A 21489-nucleotide genomic window follows, 5' to 3' on the forward strand; every position below is an offset into this window, starting at 1 on the left:
CTGGGCCCAGAGGACAGAGGGTGGCCAGGTCCACGGTGCCAAGAGAGAACAGATCAGCCGGGGAGAGGGGGAGCGAAGGCAGAAGAAAAGAGGAAGGTCTTGAGGTGCTTTCGGAACCGGAGATGGTTCTCCTCAAGTTTTAGAGTGGCAGGGAGGCTGTTCCCGAGGGAGGCCCCAGCCGAAGACAGAGAGGCAAATGGCTCTAGCAGGGAGGTATTCAGGGAGAGAGAGTTGGATGTAGCGGGGTCACAGGCCAAAGAAAGCCTTGTGGATGATGCAGAGAGTCTTGAACTTGAGCCTCGCAGCAACAGAGAGATTTAAGGGCTGAGAAGATGTGGTCCTTAAATTTTGTATTCCTATTCTGCAATATTTGAAGGGGGCGAAGGGAGGAGTTAAGCAGATTGAGGAAGAGACTGTTGCAGTAGTCCAGCCTAGAAAGAACCAGAGATCTGGATACATTGAGTTTCTGGCGGAACAGGAGCCTGCTTCTCAGGAGGTGCAGCTGAAAGTGGGCCTTCTTTGCCAAGTCTGTGATGTGAGGGGAGAAGGAGAGAGAGGATTCTAAGATGACTCCAATGTTTTTTGCTTTGCAGGAGGATGGGGGGGAGTGGTCCCAAGGAGCGTGGCCAGAGTGTAGGAGGAAAAGAGGTAGCAGGGATCCTAATGAGAAGGATCTCTGTCTGGCATTAAGACACGCAACAGTCACTGATGTTTTTTTCTGGCTTGATCCCGGTCATGAAAGTTTGCTCATGTCTAGCAGGAACACAGTTTCTAGCTAATATATGTTCTCCCTTTGCAAGAGGACAGCAAATATGCCCTAATTTGAAAATGTAGGATGATGAACCCAATTACGACCGATCCTCAAGGTCTAAACAAGGATGCAGGCATGCTGCCTCCGGAAGGCCAACATCATTGGTGCATGCTTTGCATTTGTATTGCCAAGAGGCCCAGAATATAAATGGTGCTCTGAGCAGTCGGTCACCGCAGAATGAGAATGCTTGTTCTGTGAATTCTGGAAAAAGTTTCAGAGCAAATATTTTTGCCTTGCGCTTTATGAATTTGACTCTGTTAATTAACCTAGCTTTTAAGATTCCATTACACTAGCAGGAGTTGTTTTGTAAAGAGTTGTACCCATAATCCATAGACAATGGCTCCCAGGGACAAGTGAGTGTATTCATGCTCATATCTTCATTCAATTTTATGCAATCTTTTTAAGATCTATAGATTGCCAAAAGCACCCACATAAACTTTTAAAGAAGTTAAAAAGAGGTTAAAAAGAGGTTAAAGAGGTTGAAAAGGAGGTTTTGTAATACTAATTATCATCAGGTTCAGAGCATGGCAAGTCTGTGCACGACCTAGAAAGCTTGCAGGTGATGTAAAGAAGCTTAAAGATTCCTAGTTGAAGGAGCTTTGCATCGCTTGCAAGCTCTGACAGTAACAAAGAATGTTAAATATAACAATGTTGAACATGTAATACTTTGGTGATTCATGCAGTGCTTTATGCTGGATTCATCGAGCATCTTAGCACTGTAACAATCACTGTCACTATCTTAACACATAATTGGTTCTCATTGACCTGTGGGGAGGAGATGAAGGGCTGAGTCAGCCCGACATGGGTATCAAACACCGGGGGCAAGGCATCATCCTGTTCCCATGGTGAACATGTTGCACTTAAGCTGTCCCTGTGACTAACAAACGACTAGATGCACTCCACAACTGATTGTTAAGGCATTCAATATCACAGTTTGATGGTTCGTTACTGAAAGAACATGTCCTTTTTGGATATTCTTTTTGCATTTTCACAACTGAAAATAGTCTACCTGTTCTATGGGAGACCATTATCTTGTCCTCAAAGAAGCCTGAGACTGATTACCACTCTTCAGACATTTGTAAATTGTTCTCTATTAAGATGGATTTTTAGAATCAGCTCTGTGGACGGATTCTGACAGGCCATCCTATTCTGATGAACAAGTAGAAACACTAATGTCTAGCGAAACTATATCTGGGTACCATGACTGAATAGCAAGGATTAGACTTAGGAGGGCGCAAGAGTGGTGAATGGTTCCATTAAACGTGCAAAGAGACCTCTTAATAATACAAATTAGGCAGAATGTATACAAATACAGTTATTTATTGAGGCCTTAGACACACTTTTAGCAATGGCACACCACAGGTAAACATACTAAAACATTGACTATTATATCCACTTTCACCTTGTTGTGCTCTGCTAAGGGCACTAAGACATCCCTTTAAAAATACAGTTGTGTTTACAGAGTACTGTAAGTGTAGTAAAGTAAGTGAATAAAGAAGTAGAACCAGGTAAGTAATCAACACTTTGAGAACTAATAGGCCAAACATAAAGAAGCTAGCAAATGCCAAAGAAAACCTTAGAAATAATGTACTATCCTTAAAAGTCCTAACTTAGCTCAAGCCAACCAGTAGTTTGTAACTGTTCCAAAGTACAATAAGTACAAAAGGAGAGTCTTTAAAATGTCCTCTCCCCATCCATCCAGAGCCAGGGGAGGATACTTGTCCAAAACAACTGCCTTCCAGGCTAGGCAAGGGAGATGCAGGGCTATGTCTATAGAGACGTAGCCCTGCCGTGGACATAGGCCCATAGAACTCTATGGACACAATTGTGCCAAAACAGGTATGGGTACTCATCCCCTGTACGCCGATTCACTCTGGGACTAACGTAGGAGTTCCAGAAATCACTGGATTTGTGCCTTCTTCCGTTACAGTCCAGGCCCCCCATGTACAGGGGTCACTTCAAGCTTCCGATTTGTGGGTCTGGCCAGTTTGCAGTTCGAGGCTCTGATGGACCGGTTCTGGAAACTGGACAGGCCCCTCTTCATAGTGGAGAGATGCAACTTCAGGGAAATGCTTCTTGTTCCATAATCTGAGGATCTGTGGTGTACCCAGGCTCAACTTGGGACGGCGACCGCAGCAGCGAAGTAGCCCAGGACAACGTCTGGCTAGTCCACAGAATGATTCCAAGACTCTTTCGGGTGCTTTTAGTGGCTGGATATTTGAATAGAGGTTGGTTGTTTCCACCAGTCCAACGGTTGAAGCAACGATGAATGTCTTCAGAAGATCTACAGAGAGGCAGGTCTTCACCGGACAAGTGAAGATAGGGTTGCTGGTGATTTTACAACTATGAGTTCCAGGTCTTCAGTGGGTTGCTCTCTTTCTTAGGGGTCTTGGTTCTAATGATGAACAGAAGAATGGCTGCAGAACTCCCCCTCTTATACAGAATCCAGGCTGAAGTTGACCCCAGCCCACAAATGGCAAGGATCTGCACCATTCAAACTTGGCAGAGGCGGCCCAGTTCTGGACAGCCTCTGGGATTGAACAGTCTCTGACCAGTCATTCTGCCCAACAACAGACATACTCTATCATAGATAGATGGGGACTGGGTCCAGACAGACCAAGCCCCCACATCAGGCCACACATAGCCCACCACTTTGCCAGCAAAAGCTGGAGCTTTCCTCAGGAAAGGGCTTAACATGTATGGAAAATCCTGCCCAGACAAGAAGAAGGTCAAACAACAAGATGGCCAAAGGAAAAGCGACAGTCTCATCGCCATTTTAGAGTATATGGTACTCTAAATGTCATTAAGTAGAAAATGTTTTTTTAAAATAAACAAGACTATAAAAAAGCACATTAAGCAGAAAAATGTGAAAGTGCACAAGACAAAACCAAACACTGTATATTTGTGTCACCATGTTTTGCTTCAATTATAATACAATAAATGAGAAGTCTTGTCACTTGTTTGTTCATAAGAGAACAGTGATTTAATGACACACTTGAAGCCAACAAGGGTCTTTTTCATTGCGTGTGTGTTGTGCATGAGAGTGGTGATATGGTATGGAGCTCTTGAGTAAGGGCTCTAAGTTGTGTAACCTGGCAGGCCTGGGGGCCTCTGCTTAATGACGAATAGGCAGTTTTGAGGATGCATGTCTGCACGTCTGCACATAAATCAGGGTCAGGCACCTGAAGCTGCATTGAGAAAAATTAAGCTGGATAAACCCTATAGCTGTTATTTTTAAAGCACACACTAAGAAAAGGGAAAACCTGTGCCACCATAGGTTACATATAAACAGTTATTATTATTATTCTTTCATACCAATGTGGCAATAAATATGATCCTCTGAACCATCTCCAGATCCTCAATGTAACGCCTCAGCAGGTTTTGCGCATCCAGACGATCATTTGCAAAAATATCACTGAATCGAGATACAAGACGGGCATGACGTGAGGAATTGGTGAGCATGGCCACGGTAGGCGAATCAGACTTTCTGTATTGAGGGCTAGACGATCTGTTGTCGTGGCGTGTGGGGCTTGGGGAACGGCTTCTGGAAAGTCTGAAAGAAAAAAATGCATAAATGGTGTCCCATTCCTATGCTTCTTTTCAAAATGAAAAGCACAGAGTATGCCAATTACAATCCAAACTGAGGGTGGTTAAAAAGCAACAATACTACCCAGAAGGTAAGATGAAAGAAAGGTTTACTCACCAGAAGGTCACACTATTACAATTATTTTCCTGCACCATATGAGTGTTTTAAAAAATAGATTCAATTTCACTGAGAAGAACTGTACAGTAAGTACATCACTTTAAACAGAATCACCACTATGCTACCAATGGCCAGATGTACGACTGGGTGCATGGATCAAAACGTGTATACTTATGTTTTATTCTGGAGGCCTGTTGGTTGTGTTCAGAGTGTAAGTAGGCGAAAAGCACATCTGGGGTATTCAGAAGGGGTAAAAGGATATTCGGTAAGTTAGACAGGACAGAAACAATGTTTTTCGTACTCTTAGTCTTTAGGGAAGGGCAGATGAGCAGGTGTCATTTAAACCATGATTATGCAGATAGAAGATCTGACAACCAGTAGATGGTCATCTTCTCAAACAAACTGTGGTTAGCTCAGGCATGATGGTAGCAGACTAATGAATCACCTTTGCAGTAGGGGTTTTCATGGAGTCTACGCTTACTGTCAAGGTCTTTGATGTGGAGCATGGAATGATGGGTTAGCTGAGTGGGATGTGATGACAATGTGGGCACATAGAATTTTTTGAGATAGAATCATCAAATCTATGAGTATCAGAAAATGCATAGCGATTCGATTGTCTGGAGGTAATACTTGAGGTTTGGTGTAAGTTGTACTTGCTCGTGATGCAAAGTTACTGCTGGGTGCCCCTGCATAGAAGGGATCAGGTTGTGCTGTCTGATGATGTTAAAGAAAGGGTTGCATGCATATGTTCAACAGAAAAGGCAATACGTGGTATCCATGTGGAGCTCCACAGAGCATCCTGGAATCAGGTAGGGGTGAAACAAGAAAGAGCTAAGCTGTCAGACAGAAGTTATAGACTCTTACTTCTTGTGGTTGCAGGTTCAGATGGATCGTATTGTTTATAGTGCCAAAGGCAGAGCTCAGAAGTAATAGTACAATAGACAAGCACCGCCTTCAACAGCTGCTTCATGCTAATTATTACAAATTCTGTGAAGCACAGTTTCAGTTCTGCATTCACAGCAGCAGCCATATTGGCATGGAATGAGGAGCTCCAATGTTTTAAGGTAAGTTTGATGTTTTTTTTGTTTGACAAAGTGTATACTGTTTTATAGTTTTTATGAACAATTCTTCAGCAACATAAGCAAAATTGGTGTTGATCAGGCAAGTAGGTGATTGGGTGAATATTGATATTTACACATGTCTCTGGGAGTTGAGTAGGAGGTATGTTTTTGGGTGCAGTGTTGTTGCAAGGTTTACTGAGCATTCTAAGGATGAGTAGATTGGTGACTGGAAAACAGTGGCATTTTGATGGGAGTGTTATTTTGGATGTTTGTGGATTGGTGGTGACAGTGACATATTGTTATCTAAACTGGCTGTTATCAAACAACTACTCCTTACCTGTGCAGTTTGGCAGGCTCCTCTGTTACCACGTAAAGGTTACATTTTCAAAATAAAATTAAGATGCTTAGAATGAAACACTTTCTACTGAGATGTTATAGAGTTAAGATGTTTTTAATGTCACGTTTCCTACAGATGACACATACACTTTTGCAGGGCATAGATTTGTAATTGATGGTCAGAAATTAATGGAGACCTTTGAAGCAATGATAACCACTGACATTCACTGTGAGCAGCCATCCATACCATCATTTTTGACAGCTTTCATCCATAGCTTATTTGTTTTTTTAAAGTGTCCCTGAGTAGCAGACGTGTGTCCCTAGCTGGCAGTGCCTCGAAATCCAACGACAACTTACTCAGGATTCCAAATATGAAAAACATATCTTTGTAAAGTCGGGGTGTGTTATGTCATGATATGTTGTTTCTGCTTTTTAGGCTAATGAAATGAGGCCAAGCAGTATAGCTGGTTTGCCTTCATCTGGTACTATATGGCAGAGGTCTTCATGTCAATAAAGGAGGCAAAACACTTCCAGATGTTTTAATTTATAAAAATCATAGTTTCCAACAGAAGTTGTTGAAGAACTTATTGTGTGTGTCAAAGATTGCACAGCAATTGGTACCGGACACAACCTATGCTCGATTTAGGACACATGTCGTTCTTGCACATGAATGAACCTTTTTCTGTAGCATGAAACTAGCTCTGAATGTAGCATCTATAGAAATGTTGCGGCAGTCATTATCAAGAATGGGTTACCCTGCACAGCTTCACTATACCTCAGAAACAGAAAAACTGGAAAACTAAATTAAAAATAGAAAGTTTACATTGCCAAGCATCTAATACAATATGAAGAAATTAATCGGAAACTCTCAAGGTATGACAATGCTGTTACTTTAGATCTCTTCAGCTGGTCTTTCATCCATCTTGTTTACCTATTTCTTTTGTCATTCTTTGCTTGACCTAGTTTCCGAATACTGATAAGACCAGCTGGTAACTATTATATGAATGCTTCTAAGATATGACGAGATTTACTTCAAAGAAGTGGGTGAAAATATTTGACTACAATAAAATACATTATTAACACAAAGAGAACAATGTGACCAATGTCCAAGAGTAAGAATGTAGGCATCTACTAGATGACATAAATATGACAAATATGCCACACTCATCGTATTCGCTAGCGTAGGTTGAATAAATCGTTTTTAAGAGCCAGAAAGAATAAGAAAAAGAAATACACCAAATATGCGAATGTACAGAAAAGGAAAGTACCTTTTTTCTTTAAATTATAAATGTAAAGTGCTCACAGATTTTAAAGCATAGAGAAGAAAAATATCTGTCAGAGATGACAAAACGGATGCTAGATGCCCTTAATTAAGCTGATGTAGTAGAAGTGATAGGAACGTGACGCAACATCAAATCATTAGAAGAAAAAAGCAGAAAATACTGTACAATTACTGTACAAGCAACAGAAGAAGGGGGTGCCAAGCAGATGTGCCAGATTCCCATCACCGTTTCTCATTAAATTACGGTTTGTATTTCCCATGGTTTAAATAAAAGAGTACATGGTAGAACAAACAAAGATATCAAGATTTCTTTCAGAGGGAAGGATAAAACAAGATCATTTTCTAAAGAATGATTAATCCTTATAACCTGCATTTTCCGGCTATACCAGCGGTTAAATGCCTGCAACTGGAGCCTGAGTGCTGCGAGAGCTGTAACCAAGGGGGTATGAGCATTATACAGCTTGTATGCTGCGGGCTATAAAGCTATTATGACATGTGTGAATGTCCGGGGGCCATGTTTTTATACTGAGCTAAAAACACAAGGTGCTTGGAGCATGAACATGAAACCCAGTGAGCTGATGACCTAGAAAACCCACAATAGGATTGCCACCAAATAGGTTAGAAAATTAGCAGCCATTCCACTTTCATTGTTCTTATGGAAATTCAGCAACATAGCCTGCTAAAAATAGCAGGAAGAAATGTAGTGCCAACATATTATGGCATGCACTGGCCACCTGAGCGATGGAGAAGCGAATGAGGCTGGGTGAGAGTCTTCCAGCAACGCAAGGTAGGGAGTGGATGAATATTAACGCTACACCATGAGAGGTGAGAGTCAGGAGTCAGTAGGACAGACACAACTCATCCCACTTCCCAGGTCCGCACAGTCGAGGAATGCCAAGCTGTCAGCACTGTTGGAAGTTCTAGAGCTATGATGGCGGTTAAAGGTCAAATTCCAAGGAAGCTGATTGGCCAAGATGCACCAGACATTCCATCTTGGGTGTGAATTTCTTCTGCTGCACTGAGGCCGATTTACTAGGGTTGCGAGCATTTAAAAGCCAATGTAGCCCAGAATAACTAGATATAAGGCTTACATATATCATTAAGAATATCTTAGGTATATGCTCTTTCCATTTCAACTTTGCTGAGGGACAGAGAAAAACAGGCTGAAAGGAACTGAATTCATTGTTCGTTCAGAAATAGAATTTTATTTTTCTGGGCATCTTTTCAAAAGGGATCACTCACTTCCCCTGAAGAATACATTTCTCAGAAGACAGGATTGCGATATCATCCTTCAGATGCCGGATCTGGCGCTCACAGTCCTCCAGAGTATCCTGTTTCCTATGGAGTGCATCAATATGGTCTTGGGCACTGCTCAGCCTGGATAATAAGACAGAAAAGGAGATTAAAAAGTGAACATAACTATTTTTCTATATATAAATTTAGCTAGGCACAACGATAAGTTGATTTTAGCTGTAATCCACAGTGCCTACATTTCTTCTGCCAGTCCATTATAAAATAGTCCTGCTTTTTTTAATGTTTTTGTTTCGCAATATATGGCACCTTTCTTTATTTGTGTTCAGTCCTAATAGTCAAATGATAAAGTAGTCAAGAATTCAAGTGATAACAAATTAATGCATGGAATTTTTGGTTACAATCAGGTACCAAGCAGTATGCAAAAAGGTTGTTTTTCTGCTGTGAGCACCTGCCCCTATACAAGTGCACTAGGACCACCAACTCGTATCCCACATGCCACTGAATGGTCTCTTTGAAGTGGTCATGATTGGTTACAGAAAGCTTACAAGTTGAATTAGGGATTTCTAAATTCTTCAGGAGTAATAGAATCGAAGTCAGAAGTGCTTGTTTTTCTCCACCACCACAGGCTCAGAACAATTAAAATGGCGTTCAGGTGGTAAAGCACATAAGGGGATGAATTGTAGTTTGAACATGCTCACCATCAGGAATACAGTTGCCATCAGGAATATAATGGAGGAATGAACAGATATTGGTTTCCCTATGAGATGATGATCCCAAACACCCTTCATAGTTCTGCAAGGGTTTACTTTTAGCACTGAGCTATGCAGGACAAAATTAAATGAGTAATAGTCGCTTCTGGCCTTGGGACAAGGAGCATAGTCAATCAGCAACAGTGAAAATGATTAGGTAATGTCCTTATCTTGTATTCTCAAGTACTCTCTTCCTGTGCAGGTTCGGGAACATGACTTTCACACAAGTGGGCTGTGGTCATGGAAAGTATGAGGAGGCATTTCCAGGTAAGGAAGACGTTGGGATCACGTTGGAGAGAAGTAACTGATACAATTCAAGTACACCGCATCTGAAGATAACGAAGAGTCCTCAACAAAATCTTGTGTCAAATCAGTAGTTTATGGAGACTGACATTTCTTGAAGCATTAAGGTTACTAGAGAACTTGCCAAAAAAAGTTGCATTTCTCTGTATCTTTCACAATATGTTTATATCACATTTTCAGAGGTATAACTGAGCCCTTGTAAAATGTTTTGGCTGTGAGAACAGTGGGAATGTGCACGGCCTTTGTTTGCCCTTTCTTACATCATTCATATTCTCAATAAACATGTTTTCCTCCTAAATTCTGCATTGTTTTATTCTCCCCTCCTTGTTCAGTTGTGGCATCTTCCTATGCAACATCATTACACATGTAATGATGCTAAAATGAAGTCACTCAGGGATAATTATAATCATCAGAAAGTGTGCAGAAAATGAAGGCCTATGGGCCGATGAAGAATTTGTTTTTGTAAATATCAAATTCATAGAAAATTAAGGAAAGCACTTCTGGCTTAATCCTTAAAGCGTTAAAGATATGGTATTCAGCAAATATCCTTGAACGAAATAACCTAGAAAAAAAGCACTTGATAACCCCTTTAAGCGCATTGATCAGACGTCCAGAGAGCAGTTTTTCCTTATGACAAGCACTGAGATATCAGGGGCACTGAAGGCAAAGCAAAGAGAGCCCTGCCGCAGTAATCTGAGAAAAAGTTCCAAACATTAGTCGTTCTTAATCTAATAGTTCCCTTGTTCATATCTGTTGCCTTCTCAATAAAGCTCAGGTCTTAGACAAGGGTGACAGCCAAGAGAAACAAATTCAATAAGGTGGGAAATTTCTAACATGGAACACAAAACTCCTACAGCTGTGTGGGCAGAATCCTGGCATCCAGTGAACCTCCAGTCTTATATACGTTGGGCTATCTGCAGAACACTGAGAAGCTGACTGGCGGCTCCTACAATCAAATAAGGTTTAGTTATGCTCACTTTAATTGTCAATTACAAAACACCATCGAATACAGCTTTAGACACGTCTTTCTATAATCAGCGATGTTACCCAAACCTACGTGTTCTGTCTTTCTAAATAAAGCAAATTTTTTTGTTTTGTTATTCACCTCCACTCCTACATTTAAAACCAGCAATCTCTAGTGATCTGAAGTAACAGCACAATTTGAAATAAAACATACGTCATGGGAAGCGTCTACTAAACTGAAAATATTATTTACAAGGGATATCCTTTGGCTCCATGTGGGAGCATTATGTGGAAAAAAGCAGTCCATTAATTAGTGTGCACTTCCTCGCGTCCTTTGATTGAGTGTCACCATTTTTCATCAGATTCAACTCTGTTCCGTCCACGTTGGTCAGCGAAGAGCAAGGCTCCACTCCCTTAAAAATGCCTCTTAGCGTTTACCTGCTTATCTCTCACCCTGCCATGTTTCCCCATCTGCCTGTACTGCAGCCTGTTGGGAGTAAGAGCGGCAAAAGGAGTGAGAAGTGCTCCTAATTCCTACCTCCTAAACGTGTCTTTCCTTGTTTTCCTGCAATGTGGGAAGGGACTGAGTGTGTGTCCTCTGCTTAATGTACTCCCACATGATCATGAAGCCTCTAAATACTTTTTATGGAAACGGGGGCAAAGCTAAGGGAGGGGAAATGGCCCATGGCACTGCAGGGGAGACCTTAAATAAATGATTTGGTGACGTGAGAAATGTGCATAACTAGTAATTTAAAAAATATGTATCAACTTCCTTCAAACAGGTCAGGCAAGATATATTCTTTGTATACCCGCAATGCCTTGCTGATGCGGCACAGAACTGGAGGTGAACTTCCAGCAATAGCTAGTAGGTAAGGTTGTGGAATGTGCGCCTTGGCTCAATTGGACTATCCTACATAAATACATAAAATCACATAAATTCACATATCACATACCAAGTTCCCAAATGCACCATCTTGTGTAGACATTCCATATTTACCATTGCACAGTCCACATCTTGCTTTTCCTCCTATTGAGAAAACCATATTCCTGCCCTCCCCCCACATGAAAATGGATTAGGCACTGTAAGTGACAATGTAATATCTTCATAAATGAGGCTCTTAAATCCTCAACTCGAAACTCTATATGGAATTTAACTCCTATACATCCACACACACGAGCCACTACAGAGAATCGCTCATCAGACACCCATCCATGTACTGATCTCACATCGGACAGGATGATGGGCCAGCCCTAAATCTCTCAAACCAAAGAAGGTCTTGTAAGGAAGGCATGGTATCAAACAGTAAGACAGACACAAGTGATAACAGTTCAAGGGTGTTTATTGAATTTCAATTGGGTTTGAAAAACACGTATCTAATCTTAAATCTAAAGATGGGAGCGAACTACAACCATCAAATAATAATAACGCAGTCCTAGTCGAGGGTTTATGGTCTTTGCATTGAATGCCATTGCATCCATCTAATGCTATTAAATCGAAATTTTTCCATCTAAAAAATTTCCTTCAAATGCATTTTTTCTTCTTTTTTAGGGGGGTCCCTTCCCAAACCCGTTTTTTTACCCTTTAAAATGCACTTGAACAAAAATTAACCCTTTACCCCCAAAAAATATGCATTTGATGGACATTCTTTTGATGGAAACATTTCAATGGAATGGCATTAGATGCAATGGCATTCGATGCAAAGACCAGATACCCTAGTTGAGTCTATCAAAATAAAAGGGCCTATACTAATAAACCTATTGCCAATCCTTACGTCTAAATACAAAAAGTGTGGGAAACAATGTTATGCAAAAAAGAAAAGCATTCAAGAAATAATATGTCAGGATATTCAAGCCGTTGCCTTCCCTTGCCCATGTTTTGAGTACGGGATAAGGAGACACACTCTAACTTAGCACACTCTCTGGCTTCTCTAGCACGAGGATGCAGACCAAAACGTCAACATAAGGGCCTTCTGTTTCAAAGGTGGTCATTACGAGTTTGGAGGTAGCCATGGTGCTATTAGCGCCATGGCTGCCTCCAAACTCGTGTCCGGGACTTCCAACCTTGGAGGACCCAGTAAGTCCCCATTCAAAATACCCATCCCCATTCGCATTCGAGCCCCCATAGGGCTCAATGGGAATGGGGAGGGAGCTAATAACGGGCCCGTTATTAACGGGCCCGTTATTAGCTCACTGGTCCCTTAGCGGCTACGTCTAAGGGTGGCTGGTGAAACCAGCTGTCCTTAGCGGGACCCGCTGAGGGACCTCGTAATGTGGCGGTAAGAGGTTAACGGCACCGGCATCCTTACCGGCGCCGTTAACCCCTTACTGCCGCACTCGTAACTTGCCTTTCAAAATCTCTTATTTCAGAGGGCCTGATGCAACACCACAAACATTAAAGTTCCTTTCTTCTTAGGATTTCACATGTACACATTTTCTCACGTGATTCACTATTCACATTGGATAGCCCTCCGTCGGGTTCAGACCAACTGACACAAAACCTTCACTTGGTCTCCCTCTGCCAGGCTCGGACCAAATTCATGCACTTTTCCAAACTTTCTCTACTTCATGAAGATCGAAAACTTTCGACCAACTGACACAAAACCTTCACTTGGTCTCCCTCTGCCAGGCTCGGACCAAATTCATGCACTTTTCCAAACTTTCTCTACTTCATGAAGATCGAAAACTTTCGGCTGTGCGCAGGATTTAGCTTGACCCGTCGCAGGACCACTTCTATTCACATTCATTAGTTAACTTTAAATTGATCTCCCTCCATCGGGCTTGGACCCAAATTATCTCCTTTTGTCACTTCTTAACTGGATGCCTTACAGAGACCTTCGATTGAGCACCCACGCCGTGCCGGACCACTCTGTCAAAGGTATTGTAGCTTGCTTTAAAGTTAAATCACTCATTAGCAGTTTAACTTTACTTGCGCCTCTTATCACACGCTTTTAACAATGTTCGTTCTAGCGCTCGCCATACAATGTTGCTGCTTGCAACCTTGGCTTCAGTACAGACTGGTCTTGTATCGGTCTCCCCAACTCACCGGCTTTGTTGATGTCACTGACGTTGCTTTGTTCTTGGAGCCAAGGTCGTGACAACGGCGGCTGCTGATTCTCCCCGCCTTGATTCTAGACACGGAGGGGCCTGGGTACCTCCGACACAAAACAGGATTCGGTTACCTGGTCTAAGGCTTTCTATTCTCGAGGTTTCATGAAAGTAACGGTTCCTTGTCGAAAAGGTCAAGGGAACTTCCCTCCTTGCAATCCCCTTCTGTTTTGCAGTCTTTCACCTCTCATTAAACTGCCATCTTGGAACTGCAGTTTCCTCATGTGCTTTGCCTCGCTCAGAGTTGCTCTTGTGCTCCGCCTTCTATCCGTGTGGGGAAGTGGAATGGAAGTTAGGTGTGTGTGATGGTCAGTAATTACCTGGCCATTGTATTTGGACACATCAGGTATACGGCTCCGGTGTTAGTCTGTTTTCTCTGATAGCAGGTTGTCCGTGAGAAATGTGTTTGTGTTGTAAAAGAGGGTTGGGGGGGGGGGGTAGAGTTCCTAAATATCCTACCTGATAGGATGGGGTAAAGAATTTACAACAAAGGGGATACCGCGTCTCACCATCCGATGTCCCACTCTCACTCCCCAAAGACCCCTCCCGCACTTGTCTACCCCCAGAAACAGGATCCAAAAGCGAATGGCGTGTCCAGGCCACCTGGATGACAGATTCCCGGGGACTAGCGGGTGTGACACCTTCTGGTTTCTCACAGTCTTCACAAACAAGTGGAAGGACAAAATTGAGATCTTATCCCACCCCTCTCATCACCACTAACTTCTCACTATTAAAACCTTGCAAACCTACACCACACTAACCATGAGACAACCCACAATCTCTAATATTTGAATTAAACGCATACTTTGTCCATCTTTAATGAACAACCCCACCACACTTATCACTGCTTATGCAACCAGGGACTGCCCATACAGCTAACCCTTCCAGGATATACCCACACTGAACACAGAGATTTTATACCGGCAGATAGGTTATGGGTACTTCCAACCTGCAATCAGCATGGCAGGAACCAACCCATCCTCCTCTCTTACAAGGCCACACGCAGTGATGCCAACATCATTGGCAGAAGGAGCTATACAATATCACTTACCTTACATTCCCTTATTATTTTAGGGGAGAACTGTTGACTTAATTGGCACATGCCAAGTTTCAAGGAGTCAGTGATTCTTACGCTGGCTCGTACGTTTATTGTAATGGCCACAGGTGTCGTCTTTATATTGTACAACCTCTTCTATGCTTTTCATTTTTTCCTTAGTTTATTTCTACTGTGGGTTCCATTGCACCTTGCTCTGGGATGTCTGTTAGCATAAAATAATTTGTATGTGTCATAGACGCTTACATCGGGCTATCAGCCTATGTTAGAGGAGCTGAGTTTGCATGGGTGGTTAAATTATGTCAAATTCATCAGCTTCACATCTCACACAGCTTCCGTCAGTGAATTTTCCCTTGCAGATGTCATGCATGCATGGCTCTTTTAGGGAGGTTTATACCTCCTTCTTCCCGATTCTTTCTCCCATTGGGGTTTCCCACATTCACCTTTATACACAGCCTATACTTGGTTCTGTCACATCTGACATTAGCTTTGCATCCACAGATCATATACCTGGGATGTGCAGGAGGCACCTAAAATACGCTACCATAGGGCTCAATGGGAGATGGGAGGGTGGATGCACCAGCACCATTCAGAATGGTTCTGGTGTATCCGACATGCTCTGCTCGTGGGTGCCATTCTGCCCGCCAGGTCCGACCTGGCGGGTGAAAAGGCACCCGCGAGCAGAACTCGTAGTTTGCTGGTCCGGTAACTATGGTACCGGCAAACTTACTGGTACCATAGTTACCGGACCAGCAAACTTGTAATGAGCCCCACTGTAGAGGAAACTGCGGAGAGGTCATGGTGTGACACTTTAATATTCTTGTCAAAGTTTGTGATGATTACCATAATTACTAATACTATAATTGTTTGATGTTTAATTGTTAAAAACTGAACTCAAGGGAAGTATTTACAATGGTTAGGCAGGTTTTGTACAACCCTCTAGTGAGAACTGTGCAGCCACTAACCCTAAGGCAGTGAAAGTGCAGTGGGGAATACTGAGATGAGGAAGAGACCAACTGACTCACTAGGAGTCCTCAAGATCTGTGCAGAGATGAGGAAGAAGTGCAGAATCATAGAGAGCACCTCTGTGAACCATACTGAGCAGTCTTGTCTTTATAAACTTTCTATTGGCCGAAGCATGGATGAAATAGAAGAGGGAAATTCATACACAGCAAGAGATCTGCCTTGGAGGCACCACAAAGAGAGCGGAGTCAAAGCTGTGCCGAAGGGAAGGACCGCTATCGGGGATGATGAACAGGACGTTCGGGCGTCCACGCTCGGTCAGCTCTGGGGAAGCTAGTCGCACCCCATGAAGGAAGAAGGAGCAGAAGTGAGACGCCGGCCATGCGCCTACGAGGAGGTGTGGCGGGCTCGCTGGTGAGAATGCTGCAGAGCCATGCACATGCTGGAGAGAAGCAGGCAGTGACCGCAAAGCTGCCGGGCACCTCAATAGATGGGAAAAGCATGGGTGAAGAAACCATGAAGATGTCAAAAAGGTACTGGGGCTTTGGAGGATGCCAAGAGACATTGGGCCTTATTATAAATGTGCCAGTCCGGTAATAATATGCCAGTAATTCTGTTTATTGGCACGTTAACGCACTGGCAAAGTACAAGGTTGCTGGTGGGGTAGGCGGAATTACCTCCTGGAGGTCATTCCTACTGGCAAAAATAGCTGGTATTAACAGCGTCGATAATACCGGCAAATCCCCCCCATGAAGCCCTATGGGACGCCATGGAATGTGGATTAACATCCTTTAGCGACCATGTAATAATACATTCACAGTTGAAGAAGTGGAGAACAAGACTTTATTTACATATAAAAATCCTGATCAATACTAAAAATCCAGTCTTTGGCATGAAACTCCCCGCGCTCCTTGTTGGACCTGGAACAATGTACAGGGGCAGGTAAGTAGCCCCAATGACACTTTACGAGCGTTCCAGAGGCAGTAGAAAGTTCCATAGAAGACGAAGGGCTAAAGTAAATAGCTCAGCCGTGTGCACGGGGAAAACTAAGATAGCTCTGTTTTACCCCACAAATGCAGATTCTGCAGCAAATAACCCATGGAGGACTAGAGGAGGCCCCAGTGAAAATATACAGAGGTTGCAGGAAGAACCACAAGGCCCCAGAGAGGGTGAATATTGTGAACAGGAAATACGGTAGATACTCATTTCAAAACAATTTCGACCCCACACCAGAGGGACCCCTAAATGTGAATATCGTAAATAATCACCCACCCCAGGACCCACTCATGGTGGCAGTTTCATGCACAGTATGGGAGACACTAAAATGTTTCACCATGGGAGTCTGTCTCGCCAAGGAGAATGGCATCCTCAAGCTCATACGGCGAGAGCTGGCAGCTAGTGAAGAGAAGCTTAAACTCCTTGAACTTAAAGCAAGAAGCAGGGATGATCCTAGCTCAAACGCCGCCCTGAAAGAGGAACTATTAAAGTTCAATGACACGGCAGACCGGGAGATGACATTTTTGAGCCGCAACAGTCAGGTTCGGCAATACGTGGAAGGCCAAAAACCAGGCGCCCTCTTGGCAAAACTGATTAAGGCTGATAGCACATTACAACCAATAGACGAGATACACACCAGGCAAGGCGGAACAACCCATACTGATGAAGGGATCGCGGAAGAATTCAGACTCTTCTACCAAGAGTTATACAGCACTAAACACAAAGCAGATGCACAAGCCGCATTGGAGTATCTCGAAAACACGGAACTCTACTGGGTCAAGAGTCCACTACGAGAGCCGCTCCATTGAATGGCCATTCCTTTTTGCGGTGCTTACGAGAATGGGGCTTAGAGCCCAATTCATAAAATTGGTATCCCTTCTGTACACCAAACCGCAAGCCAGCATTATCGTGGGGATGGCAAAGTCATCCCCCATAAAATTACAACGCGGCACAAAACAAGGCTGCCCGCTCTCGGCATTGATATTCGCTTTGGTGATGGAACCACTAGTCTCTAATCTCCGGGAGCAGCGTCAACTTAGAGGACTCACCATTGGCCCACACAAGCTGATCATATCCTTATATGCAGACGACATAGCATTATTCATCCGAGACCCAGAGGAAAACCTAAGCCCAGTCATGAGAGAAGTCATTCAATTTGGGACGGCCTCCGGGCTAAAGATCAACCAGACGAAATCCATCATCTTCCCGCTGACACCGGCGACCAAACAATTCACGGACGACTTCCAATTCACATAGAAAGCATCCCGGGTCCGGTACTTAGGAATACAAATGTCACTAAACCACCATGACGTATTTAAGGACAAGTACGAAGAAGTCGTCAAATGGCTGCAAGATAAAGTGTCCCGTTGGAAAACCTTGCCATTAACCATATGGGGAAGGACATCTTTGGTCAAAATGGTCATCCTCCCGAAACTCCTGTACCTGTTTACTAACATCCCCATATTACTCCAGCAATCCTTTATGAAAAAGTTAAAAAGCATGGTTCTCAAGCTCCTCTGGGCAGGCAAACCAGCTAGAGTGGCGTACACGACCCTGACTCTTCCAGTATCACAGGGAGGGATGGCTCTCCCAGATCTAGAGAAATACTACTGGGCGGCCCAGGCCCAATTCCTCAGCGACTGGTACTCCACTCTCGTAATCAGACCACATGTACAAATAGAAAGGGCCTTGGCAACTCCTAATTTCCTAACTGCAGTCATACTCGGTCAAACCCCGGTCCCCTACACCACCATGAACGTGATGCTTTCAACCTATACGATTTGGAGGAAGATCGCCCAAAGATACAAGATACAGACACGCTACTCATCACTTCTTCCTGTTAAGTTCATACCTGGGGTCCCGTTGACATCAGAGAGAGTCTTTCTCCAGTGGATTGACAAACTCCACATAGACACCATAGGTGACCTCTTCACCGAGGACGGCTTCATAACCCCGCAACAAGCAAAACAAAAAGATGGTACTACTGCCCTCGATAGTTTCCTTTACTTCAGAACTCGCTACACCCTGCAAGCACTCCTGCCCGACTTTCCGCAACAATCCCCAACCTGGCAATTACTCCACAACGTCATACAACCTCGGGGTGAGGGCAGGCTGGTGTCGCAAATCTACGGGGCAATCATCACTGACACAACCCCCAACAACACCCGTACAAAAACCTGTTGGGAAAAAGCCCTACACTTAACCATCCCAGAAGAAGACTGGTCCTGGATCCTGCGACAAACACAAAAAATAGCTCTCAACTCGTAGAAATACTGGCAAGTAAGACTCAGGAATCAAGCAAACATTTTTCTGGCGATTTTGTGTGCAAAGGAAGGGTGGCCCAAACCAGAGAAAACAATAACTCAATGGGGACGGAGATGGAGGTGACCGAGGATGACCCAAGGAGCAGATGAGGTGGGGCAGTGATGTTCCACTACCCTTCCATGCAAATGAAGGCCACCTGCAACAAGGCAGAAGACCCTGGCAGAAAATGTCATAAAGCGCCAGTAAACAGCTTGGAAAATGGTCCTAAGAGGGAATGCCTAACTCAACACATCAGTGGAGTCAGCGTGAAGATCTAGGAAGCTAGGTCTGGACTTCTACAGCAGGAAAACATAACCAGAATGTGCCTGTTTCACTGCATCCAGCCAGTATGGCAGAGGAGTTCTAAAACTGGCAAACCCAGTGGGAATCAGCAGGAAAACGTCACCAAAAGGTCGGCAGACCTGCTTCTCCAAGGTTCTAGGACAAGGTTTGGTGAAGCCAAAATAAAACTAGAGGTGACGCCAGCATGTAGGTTGATGGGGTAAAAATGGGATCCCCATGATGCACCCCTGGGACTGGCAGCCTTATGGGCGACCCAATACCACAAACCTTAATTAAAGTAAAAAGGGTTTAAATGACTGCATGGCAGACAGTGGAGCCGCGTGGATGTGAGGGGTCAGCGCTCTGTCTGCATCACTGCTGAAATCCTGCTGAGATCCTGGTGCAGACACCCTAGGTGGGCTGAACTGGGCTGCAGTGTCTTGTGGTCCAAAAAGAGGCCTTTTAGTATCGGAGAGGAGGAAGATACTTGGAGACTCTGTGACAGTCGCTGGGTGCGGGCCATCTTGGAGTGTGGCAAGGTTTTACGCAGGAGGCCTTTGGAAGGGACGGGCCTGCCCAGGCTCGCAAGGTCGGGGTATCGGGAGATCTCAGCCCGCTGCTAGAGGGCCTGCTCCCGGTGGATTAGAGCGGGACGCATGGTGAGGAGGGGCCATCAGGTAGAGCGTGCCTCACCCGGGTGTGGATTTGACCCCTCTGGAGGCTGGAGGCGAGAGTAAGGTTACTGGGGATGCTGGGAGGCTCCAGTAGGGGCGGATGTTCATACTGGCTTGGGGGCCTTGTGCGGTATCTGTGCTGTAGTTTAGTTTAGTTTATTATTTATATGGCACGCCATACCCTGGGGCATCAAGGCGCAAACAGAAAAGGATATGCTCAACTTAGTTGCAAGTACATGAAAAGTAGGAAAAAAAATACAGACATCAACAATGTTACAATATAGGCAGGTAAGAACAAGGTAAGGTCAGGGTCAAGGAACAAAGGGTAACAGGGTACATATTTTCTGCATAGTCATAAGGTAGTGATATACAGTTATGTACAGTGTGACATATCAGGTCACCAATGTCAGAATGATGTGCTGCGCACAGAGCTTCAATCGCATGGTAAGTAGGCTCCAGGAGCAGGGAGTGGGAGTCAGGGGAAGAGCATTTAAAGGGTCATGCAGGTTAGAGTCGTTAGATGTCATTGGCTCTCAGCCACCTAGTTAGGTTCTGTCTGAAATTGGCGAAGGGCTGAGGTTCTCTGATGTCATGGGGGAGGGATTTCCATAGCTGCGCAGCCTTGGCTGGGAAGCTATGTCCTCCTATAGTGGAGAGTTTGAAGCGCGGAACTTGGAGGCAGTTTGTGTTGGCTGTTCTTGTTGGTCTGGAAGAGGTTCTTTTGCATAACCTGTCCATGAGGTAGGGTGGTGCTTTATTATTGAGGCATTTGTGGGTGAGGGAGGCGATCTTGAGTTGAATTTTATCAGAGGTGGAAAGCCATTTGTGTTCTTTTCTTATAGCGGATATATGCTCATTTCTGTTAATCTTGAGTGCTGCTCTCAAGGCCTTGTTCTGGAGGACTTGAATTTTGTGGATGGTCTGTTTATTAGCCCCAATGTAGAGTCCGTTACAATAATCCAATTTGGATAGTATAAGGGCTCTGGCAAGTGTAATGCAGCTATCTGTGGAGAGGAATTGTTTACTAGCTCTGATAAGTTTGCATGTGTATGCTGTAGCAGAGGCTAGTGAGTTAACTTGTTTGGTAAAGTTCATGGTGGCGTCTAGGTAGAATCCTAGGGTTTTCACTTTGTTAGCTACTTTTATTTTGTTCCTATCAATAATGAAGTTGGCATAGTCAGGGCTGAGTTTGGATATATAGGTTGGGGTGCCTAGGATGATAAGCTCGGTTTTATCATCGTTCAGGCATAGGCCGTGTGTGGCCATCCATGCCTGAATGATATTATAGATTCTGTTCCCTAGGGCCAGATCCTTGGCGTAAACTCCTGAGTGCGGGAGGAGGATCTGGGTATCGTCTGCGTAGTTGGTGTAGGTGATACCCAGATGATCCATTTCATCAAAGAGGGGCTTCGTGAAAACATTGTAGAGGGTGGGTGACACACAAGATCCTTGTGGTACACCGCATGTTATAGGGATCGGGTCTGCTGAGGCTGATGGAGCGAAGACTCTCATGGTCTGGTTACTCAGAAATGACTTGATCCATGTTATCGTCTCTTTTGAGAAATGGGCTGTAGAGTCAAGGTGGCTACATAGGACTGTGTGGTCAACTAAGTCGAATGCCGCTGAAAGGTCCAGAAGGAGGAGAATGG

The 21489-nt window shown here is 44.0% G+C and overlaps 1 protein-coding gene across 7 annotated transcripts in view; it reads right to left on the reverse strand.

Annotated features, from left to right (window-relative positions):
* SPATA18 (spermatogenesis associated 18) overlaps window positions 1–21489 on the reverse strand; it is a 305326-nt gene that overhangs the window by 151478 nt on the left and 132359 nt on the right. For 4 of the 7 annotated variants that reach the window (XM_069631671.1, XM_069631669.1, XM_069631672.1 and 1 more), the window contains exons 6-7: window positions 8436–8570; window positions 4127–4364 (exon numbers count right to left, since the gene is read on the reverse strand). In XM_069631671.1, coding sequence (XP_069487772.1) covers window positions 4127–4364; window positions 8436–8570 — 373 coding nt within the window. The remainder of the gene's footprint in view (window positions 1–4126; window positions 4365–8435; window positions 8571–21489) is intronic. The other 3 variants (XM_069631673.1, XM_069631675.1, XM_069631674.1) reach the window with 1 other exon arrangement.

The sequence above is a fragment of the Ambystoma mexicanum genome, chromosome 6q (assembly GCF_040938575.1).
Source record: "Ambystoma mexicanum isolate Mex_15411 chromosome 6q, UKY_AmexF1_1, whole genome shotgun sequence".
Taxonomy (NCBI): Eukaryota; Metazoa; Chordata; class Amphibia; order Caudata; family Ambystomatidae; genus Ambystoma; species Ambystoma mexicanum.